Source organism: Meleagris gallopavo, chromosome 16, assembly GCF_905368555.1.
Source record: "Meleagris gallopavo chromosome 16, MGAL_WU_HG_1.1, whole genome shotgun sequence".
Classification (NCBI taxonomy): domain Eukaryota; kingdom Metazoa; phylum Chordata; class Aves; order Galliformes; family Phasianidae; genus Meleagris; species Meleagris gallopavo.
The window spans coordinates 101,802-117,824 of NC_139419.1; the positions used below are offsets into that span (position 1 = coordinate 101,802).

Below are 16,023 nucleotides of genomic sequence, written 5' to 3' on the forward strand. Positions count from 1 at the left end.
CCCCTTTTTCCGCCCTCCCACCCGCCATTTTAGTAGTTTTTAGTTGCCCGGGGCCTCGTCCCACAGTACAGACCAGGGGGGATGCGGGAACTTCAATGCCCGTCGTGCATTGCGCCAGCACCACCTCCCCGGAAGAGATGGGAAATGTAGTTATCTGCGTGTTCCGTGTACTCGGAAACCACACTTCCCGTCAGTCTTTGCGCTCGTCTTTCGTTCATGCAGTTTCCGCCTGTAGTTTCTCGAGTGATGGAAGGGGTGGCTTGCGCCAACGCCTCAGCGGGGCGAGAGCTCTGTACGTGCCCCAGCAGCCCTGGCGCCAGCGTTCTCTCAGGACGTGCTTGTGGCTGCTCCGCGGAACTCTGGGAAAGGCAGTTCGGAAATGCTGCGGGAAGTAGCAGGCTGCTCTGATTCCCTTATGCCGCGTGGCGGGCGGGTAGGAGCGGCTCGGGCGGCAGTGACAGGGTGCTGCGTTGTAGGGGAGAGGAGCGAGTCCTGGGCGCTCCCACGGGCTGTGTGTGGAGCAGCCGTCGGTCTGGCCGCGCTCTGCTTCTGCCTAAGCTCTGGCCCCGCAAAGCTGACTTCTGGGGCAGGTGAAGGCACACTTCAGCGACAGGATGCATTAGAAGTTGTGAATCTGACATTCCTATAGCAGACCGACTCAGTTATCTGTCGTAAGACGTCTGGGACGTTCCAGATACTGAGACTTATGACTGATTAGGTCTGATAAGAAGAACTGCTTTTGTAAAAAAACAAGAAGAAAACCCAACCAACAACAATAAAAAAAGGCACCCTAGAAGGAAGTATCTTTGAAAATGAAGGAAAGGTACAACAGGGGCAAGCTGCAGACAGTACAGAATCCACTGCAGTTTTGGTTGTAGCATGGCACAAATTCTCCTGAGCAGCATTTATGTAACTTAATCCTGACTGAAGAGCACGGTGATTTCTGGCTGTACAGCAGCAGGTGTGCCCGTGAGAAGAAAAATTCTAACCCACAGGTAATGCAGGTGTTGATTCACAGCTGTGCTTCTGACATGTCATATCCAGGAACAATGTTGTTGTGCAGACTGCACATAGGAAAGCTAAAAATTCCCCATCAATGCTGCAGATAATACACTTTAAAATAAATAAACAAATAACATCATTCACAATTAGAGACTACATCTCTGCCAGTGGAAGTATGCACGCACCACTAGCATCACCAGGACTAGAGACCCTGTGAAAGGTAGTCTGATTACTCCCCGGTGCAGAGCTTATTTGTAGTTTTCAGGCATACATTGCCAGGGCTTCTGTTATTCATTGTGGAGTGTAATTAGGAAGATTCTAAATGGTATTGCAGTAACATAGGTGAAAGTTTAACAAAACTACAAGCAAGTTTCTGAGCTATCATTTCAAAAGAGAGCAAATCGGGGAAGAGCCATACTAGTATCTGGTAAAGGATTTTTTTAAGACACTCAGTACTTCATTGCTTTAAAAAAAAAAAGAAAAAGAAAAAGAATTCACTCGAAGATGTAGAAATTGAGTTTGTTTGTTTTTTTTTTCTTTCTTTTTAGAGAACAACACGCAGTTTTACGAAGGGCAGAATGAGAAGCGAGAATGGTATGATTTTCTCAGGAGATTAGAAGAAGCAGTTAAAAGGAAAGCTAGAGAAGTAAGAAATACATTGTACAATTTTATTTTGTTTCTTTCCTGCCTACAAGGCTTTTATTAACTTTTGAAAGCATTGTTCAGCTTTAGCAAATTTCACAAGAGATGAAAGTTAACTAAGTTCCTTCAGTTTTTGTGGAAAGAAGCAGCTGGATAAAGGAACAAGATTTACATTTGTAATTTCACTGAAGCTGAGATAGAAATAAAACCCTTTTCCCTAGTGGTAACAACATTTGTAGCAAAAAAAGAGGAGGTTATTTGTTACTTCTTTTGAGTAAGAGATAAAAAATAGTGAGGACGAAGTGAATTCTGCTGACACAGTGGCTTCTTACTATATGCTTTTCCCACTGTTGCAAGCATTTAATAAGTCAAGTTTATAGTGACTACAGTGCTCCACTGCAAGTTTGTGTTTTCTGTTTGAGCCCTGAAAAAGCCTGCAAGTCAGGCAAGGATTAACTGGAGGCAGGTACTACTTTTTCAGAGTAATTAAGATTACTAGCACACAGAACATGTAGACAGCAAGTCTTATGAACGCTTTGGCATTCATTAAGAAGACTTTCTTAATGACAGCTCCCAAAGTACCCAGTTGTGGTATTCGTTCTCTTCCCTTAGCATTTTTTTTTTCAAAGGAGGGTCACACATATATTTTACTCAGAGGCACTGATGTATGTATTACCACTGATTTCAAAGGAAAAGAATTACTTGTGGTGTCCAACATTCCTTACTTCCTTGTCTGATACTAGTTCCCTGGGTACTTGCTAGAATATGAGCAATTTGTCTACAGTTTTTCAGAAGACATCAGACATTCTTCAGAGTGTACAAACCTGTTTTGCAGGCTGTGTCACTCATAGGCATTATGTAAACTCAAACATTACATTTTAAGCAGAGCTAGTAGTATGTTTTTCCACTTAGGAACAGCTGATAAGCAAAACAGAACCTAAATGGAATTGTGAAAATTTTAGTGGCAAAATATATACCGGAATATAAATGGTGATTGATATTCTCTTTAGGTTTTAAAGCATGTAAAGTATTATAAAATCTTTCCTCGTTTAAATCCCTCTGCATTAAAATGCTTAGAGTAAATGTGCCAGCTCTTCATTTAACAAACACTAAAAAAACTTTTCTCAGTGAGAATCACCTATATATATGTGTATTCATCATCACATCATAATTGGCTTACATTTTCTAAGTGCTGCTCATCCAAGGCTCTTACAAACACTTCACACCCCAGCAGATATGATGAGGGAGAAAAGAAAAATATTTTTTTTGCTAGAAGACTCCATGTAAGTTGACAGCTTCAAACAGTTAACTGCTCACCACTAACAGATAAGGCCATAACACAGCAGCAGTCAAAGGGGGAAGGAGAGTGGTTTTAGGGTACTGGCTAAATTGATTCAGTTTACCTTAAGATCAGATCAACTCCTGAACTGTTGTAAAATGGGAAAGGAAAGCATTTGGCTGAGACTGGGAGGAGTACGAAAGGAACAAGACCTCCCTTTCTGGTGTGGCAGCAAGCTGAAATGCAACTGACGCACTGTGACACCATGCCCTGACACAAAAAAGGTATTTAAATATGTACATTAGCTGTGTACTTAAATGTGCAGCCTTCTATTTAGAATCGCTTTGAAGTCATCTTGAATCTTTAAAAATAAAGCCAAAGGAACAAGTTATTTACCTAAAAAGAAGAAATGACAAAATTTGCAAGCTAAATTACTAATATTAAAAGAGGAAGAACATAAGATGCAGTGTTCTGTGTTGGAACTGCCATTATAGAAACATAGCTGTTAATATGAAGCATATCTGAAAAGACAATCTCAAAAGGTATTCCATAAATTAAATTGAGCATTATTTAAAAGAAGCAAGTGGAGTTAGATGCATCAAAGTTTTTGTGGAAGATGTGGATTAAGGATGTATCTAAATTCAAGCAATACACTCCCCTCGAGGGAAAACTGCATGAGATTTTTTTTTCATCTCAGTAACTTTCATATATTCACTAGGCCTGGCACAGAATTGAAAATACTGAACTATCTTCAGTTTGGTTAGGTGCCGAAAAACAATACTTCAAAACTCTACCAAATTCTCTTTCCAGGTAGTCCCTGGAGATGTAGCTGGGAAATAGAGAAAACATAGCCATGTTATGTTTTGGTATTACGACTTTTTCAAGATCTGAGTCCGTCCTAAGTTTTGCTGGTGTTCTTGAAAGGCTTAAATGAGCTACAAAGAAGCTTTTATGCTTGCATAAGAGCATGTATAATCCAGACTGAGATATCTTGACCTGGAAATGTATTTTCAATGATCAGTTTGTTATAACACTGCTATTTTTAAGAAATGCAGTTTCAGACCTATTACTCTCCCTCTGTTGGACACTCACACAATAGCTATATTTTGTTTTGTCTTACATGAAGTCTTTCTTTTAAGCTGTTAGAGTGGAAGAGCTATAAATAAAATTCTTCTTTGACTTTCTTAATGTGGCACTGTAGCACCATAAATTCTCTTGCATAGTTCAGTCATAGAATTACTCCAAGCTCACAAATGGGTAACCTCAATGGAATTCAGCAACTTAAGTCATAGGCATTTCATTGTGCTTTGATGAAGAGTACTTCTGATCTGTACTCCTCTTTTCAAAGCCTCTAATCTAGAGTTAAAGCCTTTCTTTGGATAGTTGAAGCACAAACTGGAAGCCTCACAAAAGGTATAAAATCCTTTGTTTTTACTTTAGGAAGAAAAACAACAACAAAAAACAGAACAACCAGTTAAAGTACTGAAGCAGCTGGAAATAAATCCTGTTAAATACAGTCCAGGTCTGTGTTCACCCATTTTTATGCTTTCATCTTATGCTTTTGTTACTTTGTTAGCAACATTATGATTAGGACTTCTGCTTCATCACAATAAATTTGCGTTTGCCAATAAGTTTGTTGGATGTGGAGAATAAACATTATGAACATAATAAATTAATGAGCATATTATGTTTAGATTATCTGGAAGCAACAAATTGAAACAGCATATTTTGGCTCCCCTGAGACATATCTGAGAATCTCAGAGGCTGACATGCTGAGTTGACTGAACAACAATGGTAACTTTTAAGCATCAGTCCTTCAGAAGATTTTCTTCCGCTGTTTATAAGTTGTGTTGTTCTAGTGCAAGTGAAATAATGGAGAAAATTTACAACTTTGATTACCATGAAATTTTCAGGCTTTTACCTTGATGTAGAAGTTTTAAGAAGTAGCTAGCATTGAAAGTGAGGCTTATGGTCTAATACAGATACATAAGGCAAGTCCCTAATATCAAAGAGTTCAGCTGCAGCTGATACAGTTTTTCCAGGGTGTTAGTAAAGAATGTTTTTGAAAATCCTCATCTTAGTTCTGAAAATATTCATATATGGTGTTAATGTAGGGTGCTTAAAATGTTGCTTATTCACACCTTTTCTTATTGCATTGATTATATGACATGGAGAGGTCCAATTACCATGTTCACTACTGGGCTCCGTAGCATTTCTAGGCCAGATCTCCTGCAGTATACAGGAGTTTTATTACACTTGTATTTCATATAGAAATTTTACATGCTATCTCCTGGGAAGAAGGAATAGAAAATTAGTTCAATGTGGGATTTTCATATGTTCCGCCCTCCCCTTCTGAATTCTTCAAAATTTCACTTTCAGTCTGGTCCTTCCTTGAGCCACATGACTCAACAGGAAGGCTTCACCAACTGGCCGCCTGTCAGACTCATATCCTTAACATGACAGTATTAGTGTATTCCAACCTTCCTTGCACAATTACTGCTTTATATATTGTCCTTAGTAGTTACATAATTATTTTGGCACATGTGGAATATCAGACAAATGAAAAGATCATCTTCCTTCCCAGAGGGGAAGTTCTATTATCATTGCTTTTATTTCCTATGTGCTTATTATTTTCTGTAATGATTGCTATTTTAATTACTGTTTTTTAAAGAATATTTCTCCCTTAAGTTCTTCATTTTTTAATCTTCTTTAGAGATACCAGATGCATTATCACTCTTCAAAGCAGTTGCCTAATCAAAGTGTGCTGTAGCAAACGAGAAATATCTACAGTGTTCTTGATTTTTCACTGTGCTGGAAGAAAGTTAAAAAATATTGTGCCTAAAAATAGCGTTGTTCTTTGCTGAATGTAAAAGGTAATGAACACAACAAATAGTTTAATAGCCTCTTTATTATTTTTTTGTTAACTGTGTACACCCAATTCCTAGAACAGCTTATCTGCTTCCAGCCATAGTGTTAAAGCATGCAATTAACAAAATGTGGATTTCTGAAAATAACTGTTTCAGATAATTTCAATACTTTTTCAGAAGATAATTGTCTGTAAGACGGCTGTTCCTTGAAGTTCAGTAATTTTTTTGAAGAAAAACTGATGTGCTTTTTGTAGGTAAATTCATCTCACAGATCTTCAGGATTGTTATACTGAGGCCACTTACAAAGGACTTTTTTCTTTGGACTTTTTCAGCAAATGTCTTTAGAGAATTAGAGAGGACTGAGACAAAACTACAGTGCCTTTACTAAAAGATTGAAAACTGTAAGTCAGCTAGCTGCCTTAGTGAGTAGGGGAAAAAAATTACATATCCTATCCAGAAGATCTGTGTCAGCACAAAACGACCAGTGTAGGAGCAACTCTACAGCCAGAAGAATTCCTCTGTGCGGCTTAGCTAATGTTGTTTGTGAAGTGAGTGCAACAGCCTTTGCAGAAAACTCTCTTTCCCTTGTTAAATACTATGTAATTCTGCCAACAGAATTTCTGAAGTACAGTCAGGCAAAAAAGCTGCCAGAAGCATTAGCAGAAGAACCCCAAAGTAGTCTCTAAACAAAGTTTGTTGAAGCTTTGTTGAAGCTAATTTTTGGTTACATAGACTTTAGGCTAATGGCCTGAGGGATGAATTTCACTCATCATACACATAATTATTGACATAATAATACTTTATTGAGTATTCTATCCAGAGATTTCATTTTGTTATTTTAATGTTGAAGCTTAAAATAAGTGCTTTAATTTAAATTATTTATTTATGTAGTTGTCCCAGATTGAATAGTGAAAGACAAAATTCTCCTTTTTTTCAGGCAACTAGTTCCTGCCACCTAAGTATTAGTGATTGAGCAGATGTAATGACATGAAATTGGCACTGATGGGGATTTCTGGGAGTATTAGGCTTCTCTAGATGTCAAAATAAATGAGCAGTCAAATTTGAGTTCATGGCAGGAAATGCTCTAGCTGGACGTTCAATGCTTGGTATGCCTACATTCTGCCACGGAGACATGTAACTCTAGGTTTTATTGTAACAAAATATTATTGCATATAATTACATCTTTAAACTTTCATTAAGGCTAGGAATATAGTTGAAACATAATGAAACTTGGATCCTTAAAAACTGTATGTTAGATACAGTGTGACATATGTACTAGATTAACATTTTTATAATAACAGACTCTTCTGTGGAGTGGAATGATATTCTGACGGCTAATACTGAAAGCAGTGTGCATACAGATGGAATTACACACTCACTTCAAAGTGAAGCGTTAATGTATTCAGTGGAAGAATGCACTTGTATTGACTGTGGCTCGGTAAAACCTGTGGTGTGAAATTCAATTTCCATTAGCAGCTACAGAAGAAGGAGCTGCTGTTCTAGTTACTCCAAAATCTTTTGATTACTGCAACTATATTCTGGGTGCTAGGTGCCTATGACAGTGATACATTTTTACTGCATAATAATAAATCAATTATTCCAGTAAAGCTATTAATACTTGCAGTCAGTAGGGAAGGCTAGTGCATCCTCCTGTTATACTCTGCCTTGAACATTCACTGTCACATTATTTCTAATTCTAGTGCATCTTCAGTCAAGTATTTCTATATTATTTAGAAACACAAATTTTTAATTTCTGGAAGTCTCTGTGTAGAATGTCTCTTCCAGTGTCTTGAGATTCCATCTGTTTATGTGAGATATTTAAATAAATTTGAAATAATATGTTTCATGATAAAAACCAGATCTTATGCTGAAAATTACTTGAGGCAGACATGAAGTCTACATAGTATCCCCAGTCTTGTAAAGCTTAGTTTCAAATAAACCTGTGATGCTTGAAATAAGAATGCTGTATGTCTTTACTCCCAGTTCAGATAGTATCTCTGGGTCACGCTAAAGCAGGCTGTGGTTCTGGGAAATACTGTACGTGTAATCACAATGTGTTTCCTGATGGTGGAGAATTTCATTTAATTGACAGCCATTTTTCAGAATGTGTTCTATAAAAAAATTTGTAGCTGCATAGGTCTGGCCACACATAGCCAACAACTCTGAAATAGGCCTACAGCACCATTACAGTTTTTATTATTGTTGCACCTAGGAGCCCTAGACAAAAAGACTACGATCTGCTGCAACGTGGAAATGCACAGCACTGCATGAGTAGGGAGATAGTGCTGAGAAGTGAATGCATAAAATTTAAGAAAATTACTTCATTACGTTGATAGTGGAGGTTGCACAATTCCCGCACGGTTTCTGAAACACGATTACAGCACGCCGTAACGCTCGGCCTCAGCTCTCCCGCCTCTTGTTGCTGCGCGCTGCGCCTTAGAATCTTCAAGGGCTACCGCCACCTCAGAGGAGGGCGGGAATGCAGCCGCTGCGAGGGCGGAGGAGACCCTGCGGGGGAGGAGGCTGCCGGCGCGGAGCCGTGTTTACTTTCCGGGGCAGTGGGGCGGCTTTCCGGGGCGGTGCGTCTGCTGTGCTCGGCCCGGATTGGGGCTGAGGGAGCGTGTCTGGAGGAGGGACGTCTGGAGGTGCGAGCCCGGCGGCCACCATGAGTGGTGAGTGTGGGGCTCCCGTGGGGCCCGCTCCGCTGCACGGGGTCCCTGCGGCCAGCGGACTGCGGCGCGCTCTGTGGGCTGAGGTGGCCGCAAGGACCCCCGCCCGGCGAGGCGTGGACCTACACTGAGGGCCGAGGCGTCTTTGCCTTCCCCACCTATGTGCAGTAGGGCTAAGGGCTGCGAGCGGGCACGGAGTCTGCCAGGCCACGCAGAACGAGGCGCGGCCCCGTAGAGATGGAGTTGAGCCGCGTTGTGACCCGCCCTCGGCGAGCTCAGTGCACGAGTGACGCTGATCTCGTAGATTTCCATTGCCTTGGCTGTACAAGGCCACAGAAAATAAATACTGAAAGAAAAGAAATGGCCAAGAATAAATTAATCAAACAAACGAAAAAATTATTCATGTACAATTGATGAGACAGATGAGAAACGTGATGGGCAGAAAAACTGGTTCCTTAGAGTATTTAAGGTGTATCTACACCTCGAGTATGGTGTTCAGTTCTGAGCCCCTCACTACAAGAAGGACCTCGAGGCCCTGGAGTGTTTCCAGAGAAGGGCAGTGGAGCTGCCAAGGGCCTGGAACACAAGTCTTACGAGGAGCAGCTGAGGTAACTGGGATTGTTCAGTCTGGAGAAGAGGACGCTCGGGAGACATTACTGCTCTCTGCACCTCCCTGAAAGGAGGTTTTAGTGAGGTGGGGGTCAGCCTCTTCTCCCAGATAACAACAAGGTGGCAGGAGGCAATGGACTTAATTAAGTTACGCTGGGGAGGTTCAGATTGCATATTAGGTAAAGTTCTTCTCAGAAGGAATAGTAATGCACTGGAACAGGCTGTGCAGGAAGATTGGTGGAGTCACCATCTCTTGAGGTGTTCAAGAAAAGGGAAGATCTGGCACTGAGTGATGTGGTGTAGTGGTCATGGTGGTGATGGTTGATGATTGGATTAGATGATCTTAGTGATCTCTTCCAACCTTATTGATTCTGTCATGTTTGTTTGCCAAACTCAGATGTCACAACGAGGCCTTGTTTGTGGGGGTATTCACTTCCAGCCTCAGTGTTCTTTACCTGACCTTTGCATTCCTAAGATTTGGAGGAATTTAAGCCACTTGACTGGGCCAGTATGAGTTGTTGATGGGTTGGAGGGAAGGATCCTGGCAGTCAATAGATATTTTGCTGTAAATATGGCAAGATAACTCATATATTTTGAAGCACATTTATAAGTGTTTTATTATTAGTTAGTTTGTTTTACTAAAGAAGGAAGGTGCATCAAAGATACTTTTCATGGCTCTGTTTAAACAATAATAAATTCAATAATAGATTTATTTATACAACTTTGATAATAGATATCTTCTCGAAACTTGAATGTCGTCTTATCTGTTGTAGCTTTTTTTTCCATCCTGATTTAAGGTATGGGGAGATTGCTTGCTAAACGTGGTAGGAAAAAAATTGAAGAGCTAACTGTAATAACTAAATGCTGTACTTTTTAGGGTCAGCAGCCATTACTTAAAATGAAACTGAAACTGACAATGAAAACATCTGTAATTTTCTTTGTTTTATTTTTGTGGTAAGAAGAAAATAAGTATTTCTCTTAGAAGAAGAGAGATTAAAAAAAAAAAAAGATTTTGTGGAGAACTGTTAATTGGTGTTGTGAAAAATGCAAGTAACTGTCAAACCTTTCAAACTGTGGGGAAAAAAGTTTCTCAAATGTTTCAGGTCTTGACACTGTATCGACTAAAACCTAGTTCTGAAGTCCTTAGGAGTCTGTTTTCTCATGGAGAGCCTCAGCCCTTCAGTTCAGGCTTGGAGTAATCCAATTGCTTGGCTAATCTACCTGTGTGTAGCCCATGTATGAGTTTTCCATTTTGATTAGATGTCAAGCTAAAAAAATGAATACTAATTTTGCCCTTTGTTAAACATCAATGTTATGAAATACTATGCAGGTTTTTTGTTGGTGGTGGTGGTTGGTTTTTTGTTGTTGTTGGTTTTTTTTTCCAGAATAACATAAATAGAAGAGTTAAGGACAGAGAACTGTCATTGTTTCCTTTATCTGAAATAAATATAGCTAACTGTAACATAACATAAGATTTATGGAGGGAATTGTTATATGGAGAGGGAATAACACCATGGTCTATGATTATCTCCCTACCCAATTTTAGCCCTTAAACTTAAAAGAGCTGCTCCTGGATGTTTGACCTCCTTTCCTGATGGCTACCTCTATACATAACATGTATTTTTAGCTGTAGTATATTCCTAGTGGATGTGAAGGCAACTTCCTGTAGATTTTAGCATTCCTTAATACTGCTAATACTACCTGCTATTATATTACTACTGTTTAATTGGGCAGTGTTTAAAAGCTGAACTTTAAGGGAAATAACATGAGGATACTAGATGTATGTACTTGTCAAAAATTAGGCATGTTATTATAGTTTCAAAGCACGTGAAAATCCTTGTTGTGGATGAGGCAGTAGAGTTGTAGTGCAGTACTGCAGGGTAGCGTGCAGATCAGGTCTGGGTTGACCTCTGATCTGGTACTAGAGCAAGCAAAAGCAGTTACAGCCTAAGATTTTATGTACAGGACCTTAAGAGGTATGTAAGAGAATTCTGAAATTTTGTTTTTAATCTGTATAAATGATGAAGACAGCCATACTTGCAAATAATTTGCTGGAAAACCTGTTTTCCTTACTTGCATAATGAACGTCTGCTTTGTGTGTAGATATTTCTGTTACAGGGGCAGGTGCAGTACCTGAGGCTATTTTGAACTTTTTGACTCAGTAGTTGGAGATGAGAGGAGACTTTTGGTTTTGCTCTTTATATTTATGTTTTCACTTTTTTTGTGTGTGTCTAGAGTTATGTATGAACTTCCTTCTTTTAATCTTTTTTTCCCTATAGTACTTTAAATATAACACCTTTCCCAATAATGCTTTTTTTGTTTGCCTTATGTTTTGTATTTGTATGTGTTTTACTGGAGTTGGATTTTTGCTCTCCTTAATCTATAGGAGGGTATTTTGGTCACTTTGTAATGCACTTGTTATTTAAACAATATAGAACTGATCACACTTGGTATTTTTTTCTGAATATATGCATGTTTGCTTAAAGACTTCATTTAGAAAATCGTGAAGATTGCAAAAGAACAGAATCTTTAATAGAGTTGGTAGAGACTCGTTTTTACCTTCCATCTACCTTGAGTCAGAATTAATTTCTAAAATTTTCAAAAAATTGTTGGTGTACTACATTTTCTAGGCTTATTACAAAGAATAAGAATCTATGCTTTGCTTGAAAAAAATGACACAATTTCTCAATTTCTAAAAAAAAGTAGACTGAAAATTATTTTTGTCTAGAATCAACTTGGTATGTTAAACATGGCAACGGTTGAGTTCTGCAGACTTGCACTAATCAGAAACTCCAGCTGCCCTTCGTATGGATGTTATTTTATGTAGGGTAAAGGTGACCTGAGCTAGCCATGGAAATTATTGGTCATAATAATATGCTGTCATAATTGTCGTTAGTTCAAATTTAAGTTCAGTAAGGACAAAATAGACATTACACTGCTCTGAATCTGTCTGAACTTAAGGCTGTTTGAGTCTTTTGGAACATTAATTAGCATGCTGATCATTTCATGGAGGTTTTCTGTATTCTGTGTTCAGATTCTGGTATCAAGTTGCAAACCATTTCCATGTTATCAAATAGATACAAAAAGGTATCAGAAGAAATATCAGTTTAAAAGCTAACATGGATCGCAGTTGTAAGACAAACTTAACCCGCATACTTAGTATTTTCATTTGAGAAGTGTTTTTCATGTTGGGAAATTATTAATTGCATGCATTGTTGTAATGTAGTCTAAAACTCAATATCAAGAACTGCTCTCCCACGTGCATCGAAAGCATAAGGCTGTAGAGGAAATGAGGTTGAAGCAGGTATATCTTCCATTTCGTTTATGTTTGGCATTGCTGTTTACGGAAGGTTGTAGTAAAACTTGAGGTTTAATTGTTTTCCTTGTTTTAAGTTATGGGATTGATTATAAGCCAGTAGATGGGTAGGCACATGTTGCTGTTTTTGTCATTAGATGCTTGATATATCAAGGACAAGTTTGTGAAACTAACCTCTGATGTAGCACAGTGTAGAGTAGTAAGGTTTATATGAATTGTGCTTTATCTTCTTAGTGCCATAATTGTTTGGAAGTTAGAACGCACTTGGTACCAGGTCTGTCTCTAGTGTCATCTGCTAGTGTTGAGAGTTGTTTGCATCTTCAGCTGAGTTTGTGTATGTTATTTGGCTAACAGAACCAAACCTCATACATCATATGTCTACATAGTGGGAAGCAATTCAGAATCTTAAGTGTGATTTCTTAAAAATCTCTGTAACCGTTGCGAAGCTTAGAGCTAAATTTACAGGTTTTTCCTATTACTTTTTAAAATTCTGGCATAATGTGCATCACAGACATAGCTTTTCCATCCGTACTCCCCATCTCCCACATTTAAGATGCTTCCTCCTGTTGGGATGGGAGTGAACTGCTTTTAATAGGGTTCTGAAAATAGAAAATTCTGGGGTTGGCGCCTTGCAGTGCTGGACGGTGAGAGGAAGGGTCCAGTGTCTTTGATATGCCTCTTTACTGGAGGGCTTGGTATGTGGTGATTGGAGAAGTTCACTCATGTGGAATTTTAATAATTCGCTTTCAGTCCATGCATGCATTAGTTAAATGTTCTTTGGGAGAAAAAGGAGAAAAGAATTAACTACAGGCAGGTTGGAGGTGTTTTTTGAGCCTAAGCTCTGAATGAAGAAATATTAGAGGTGATATAGATTAATTAAACCACAAATTTTCCATATATTCATGTGAGTTTATAAAGCATGTTTAGACAAGCAAAGTAGTATGCTATTTATTGTTAAAATGGTGGAAAAGTTAAAGATTTTCATTTATAGTAACAAACTGAATTTTATAGGTATTAATCAGGATGAAGACTATACTGGCAGCTAAGTGTTAAGGGCTTTTTTTTTTAACAACTGTTTGACAGTAATTCGTCTCTTTCCTGTTTTCTCTTTTCTTGTGCTCTAGTGATATGCTCTACTGGTGATTTTCCCCATATGAGAATTTATGGGATTGCAGTATTGACTGCATCATACATGTAATGGCAAAATCTTTAATTTATTTCAAGCCTTGCAGTATGGCCTCACAGGTAGCTGTGCTAAGACATCAGGAGCTGGCTATACTGCCTGTATGCTGTTACATTATACTTGGTCCAGCTACAGTATACTCTGTATCATGAAACCATTCTTATTAAAATAAGAATTTAGATTATTTTTCAAACAGTACTCCTGCATGTTAGTGAAAGGTTACCTGAAACATCAAAATACAGACTTATACTACATCATTTTACTTAGAGAAAATTAAAGTATAAATTTAATGGAATAACTGGCATATGAAGGACGTTTTTTAGGGCACTACTGTTGACCACAATATACTTCTCTTAAAATTTTATTTATTTTCAAATAATAGAATTTTGTTGAATTTTCAGGTTCACAAAACAATGACACGAAAAGGCAGTTTCTTCTAGAACGGTTATTGGATGCAGTTAAGCAGGTGAGAAATCCAATCAATGTTTCTACAGTATTCTACAATATTCTGTGTTATCAGTACTGACAGGATATGTTATTGCCTTTATTTTATTTTTAGTTTTTACCAGACAAAGAAGAAACCTTGTCTTTTGTACAGTACTGCTGAATTTTTGTGTCTGCTAGCAGATGAGTGTTCTGCAGAGCTTATTTAAATTTGTTGTGTAGACAAGTTATATTTGTAGTACTTATTACATGTCTGAGATAAATTGTGTTCTGTGAGGGCTAAATTGGATAGCATCATAAAGTATCAACTTTATTTCTTCACGCTGGGGTTTCAGCGAACGGTAAAAATGGGATTGATTGATTGATTGATTAATTTTGTATCAACAGGAAGTTCAGCATATAGGTATAATAGATTTAGTTCAACTTAAAAGAGCATGGAAGGTAAAAGAATGCCTTGAAAGTGAGCTAATCATATGTTTTATAGAGAATAGTTCTTCTATAATTGTAGCACTGGGCCAAGTGGCAGCATTTTTTTTGTTTCTATGGGTATACATTTAAAATTCAAAAGTAATAATTTTTACTTATTTTTTTTTTCTTCAGATAATGCAGGTATGGTGTTGTGTCTAGCGAGAATATATGTGAACTGCTAGGGTAGTCTGTTAGTGGAATGTGATGCTAAAAAGCAATTTTTGGTTGCAGAGTGTATTTTGTAATAATCTATCTTGTACTGTTTTCTTTTTGTCATGAATTTTTATTTCTTAAATGGCAATATTTCAATGTATTGTGTGTGTTACGGTAACAAAACGTTCTTAAAGTCTCTTTATTGCAGTGTCAAATACGGTTTGGAGGAAGAAAAGAAATAGCTTCAGATTCTGATAGCAGGTAAAGTATTCCAAGAAATTCTTAATGTACTTAAATTATGCATCATAATTACCTAAAATATAGGGCCCAAAATACCTAGTACACTCAAGCTCCATTCCCCAAAACAAACAAACAAACCAAAACAAAACAGCAAAATAAACAACTACTAAAAAAAGCCAAACCAACTTCCAAATAAACGCCTACCTTCTACCAGGATGTAGTACAGGTATTCTGTTTCACAATTAAAAGGAAGTGGAAATTTCACTGATAGATACATGTGTCTGTTATGTCACAGTGTTTGGATTATTACTGTGATATATTGTTATTTGTGAGATAATTTTGAAAATGAAGATAGTCTGAGAGTTTAGATCAAAATCAAGTAAAATCCACAGTGCTCAGCATTTTGTTCTCATAGCCTTTTTTTTTTTGTTGTTGTTTTTGAAGTTAAAATTTCTTAGAGTTCTTTGTCTAGAAGTCTAGACTTCTCCATGTTTTTCAGTATTAATTTAACACACCTGTATCCCACTACCTAGTAAATACTCTAGATGTATGAGATAAATGTGCATGTATATTGGGCATTGCAGAATACTTGATTTTTTTTTTTTATTATTATTCCATTCTAGTGGCTAAATTCTGTTGAAAGTGCTGCATGGTTTTCTTGCTTTTGTTCTCAGTGCATGTCAATTTTTAATAATATGAACTCTTCCCCAGAATCTCATTTCTGTCCGGCTTTTTCAGAAATGAAAAGTCAAGTAGATTTGTTTTTTTTTTGGATCACGTGTCTGCTAGAATTTCCATTTTCAAGAGCACTATTTATGCTTAGCAAAAATCAGTCATACCTACTCAAAATTCTTCTTGAGAATAGTTTAAATCTTATTCTACTTTATTAGCATTGTGATGTAAAGTTTTCATAACATAGATGTACTTGAAGCAATACACGTTTAAAAGCTCTACTGCTCTGCCCAATTATGGTAGATATGTGACTTCTGTTCTTTTTTAGTGCTCTTCTAAAGATCCACTGCTTTTTTGTATCCTTGAATGAAACTCCGTTGTTTTAGAACGCTTAAGCAGAGTTCTGAGCCACCTCATTAGCTCTTCTTATTTGATTGCTTAATTTTAGTTCAAGTATTTTTCCTTCCTTTTTGAAAGCA

The 16,023-nt window shown here is 37.7% G+C and overlaps 1 protein-coding gene and 1 long non-coding RNA gene across 5 annotated transcripts in view; both read left to right on the forward strand.

The window, feature by feature from the left end:
* Nucleotides 1-164: 164 nt before the first annotated feature.
* Nucleotides 165-7,733, forward strand: LOC146543214 (uncharacterized). Of its 3 annotated transcripts, none has more exons than XR_014886835.1 (3): nt 174-995; nt 1,551-3,207; nt 4,364-7,733. It is a non-coding gene; the product is annotated as an uncharacterized LOC146543214 (long non-coding RNA). The 3 variants fall into 3 exon arrangements; XR_014886834.1 differs by having other exon boundaries at nt 175-995; nt 1,551-1,648; XR_014886833.1 differs by lacking the exon at nt 4,364-7,733 and having other exon boundaries at nt 165-995; nt 1,551-3,208.
* A 607-nt stretch (nt 7,734-8,340) lies between these two features.
* The window catches only part of SNX29 (sorting nexin 29), an 82,691-nt gene continuing 75,008 nt past the window's right edge, over nt 8,341-16,023 (forward strand). Inside the window, exons 1-3 of one of the 2 annotated variants that reach the window (XR_014886824.1) lie at nt 8,341-8,462; nt 13,969-14,033; nt 14,841-14,893. Coding sequence is in view for 1 of the 2 variants with exons in the window: in XM_085237649.1 (XP_085093775.1) it covers nt 8,456-8,462; nt 13,969-14,033; nt 14,841-14,893 (125 nt within the window). In the remaining variant the exon portion in view is untranslated. The remainder of the gene's footprint in view (nt 8,463-13,968; nt 14,034-14,840; nt 14,894-16,023) is intronic. The other variant, XM_085237649.1, reaches the window with a different exon arrangement.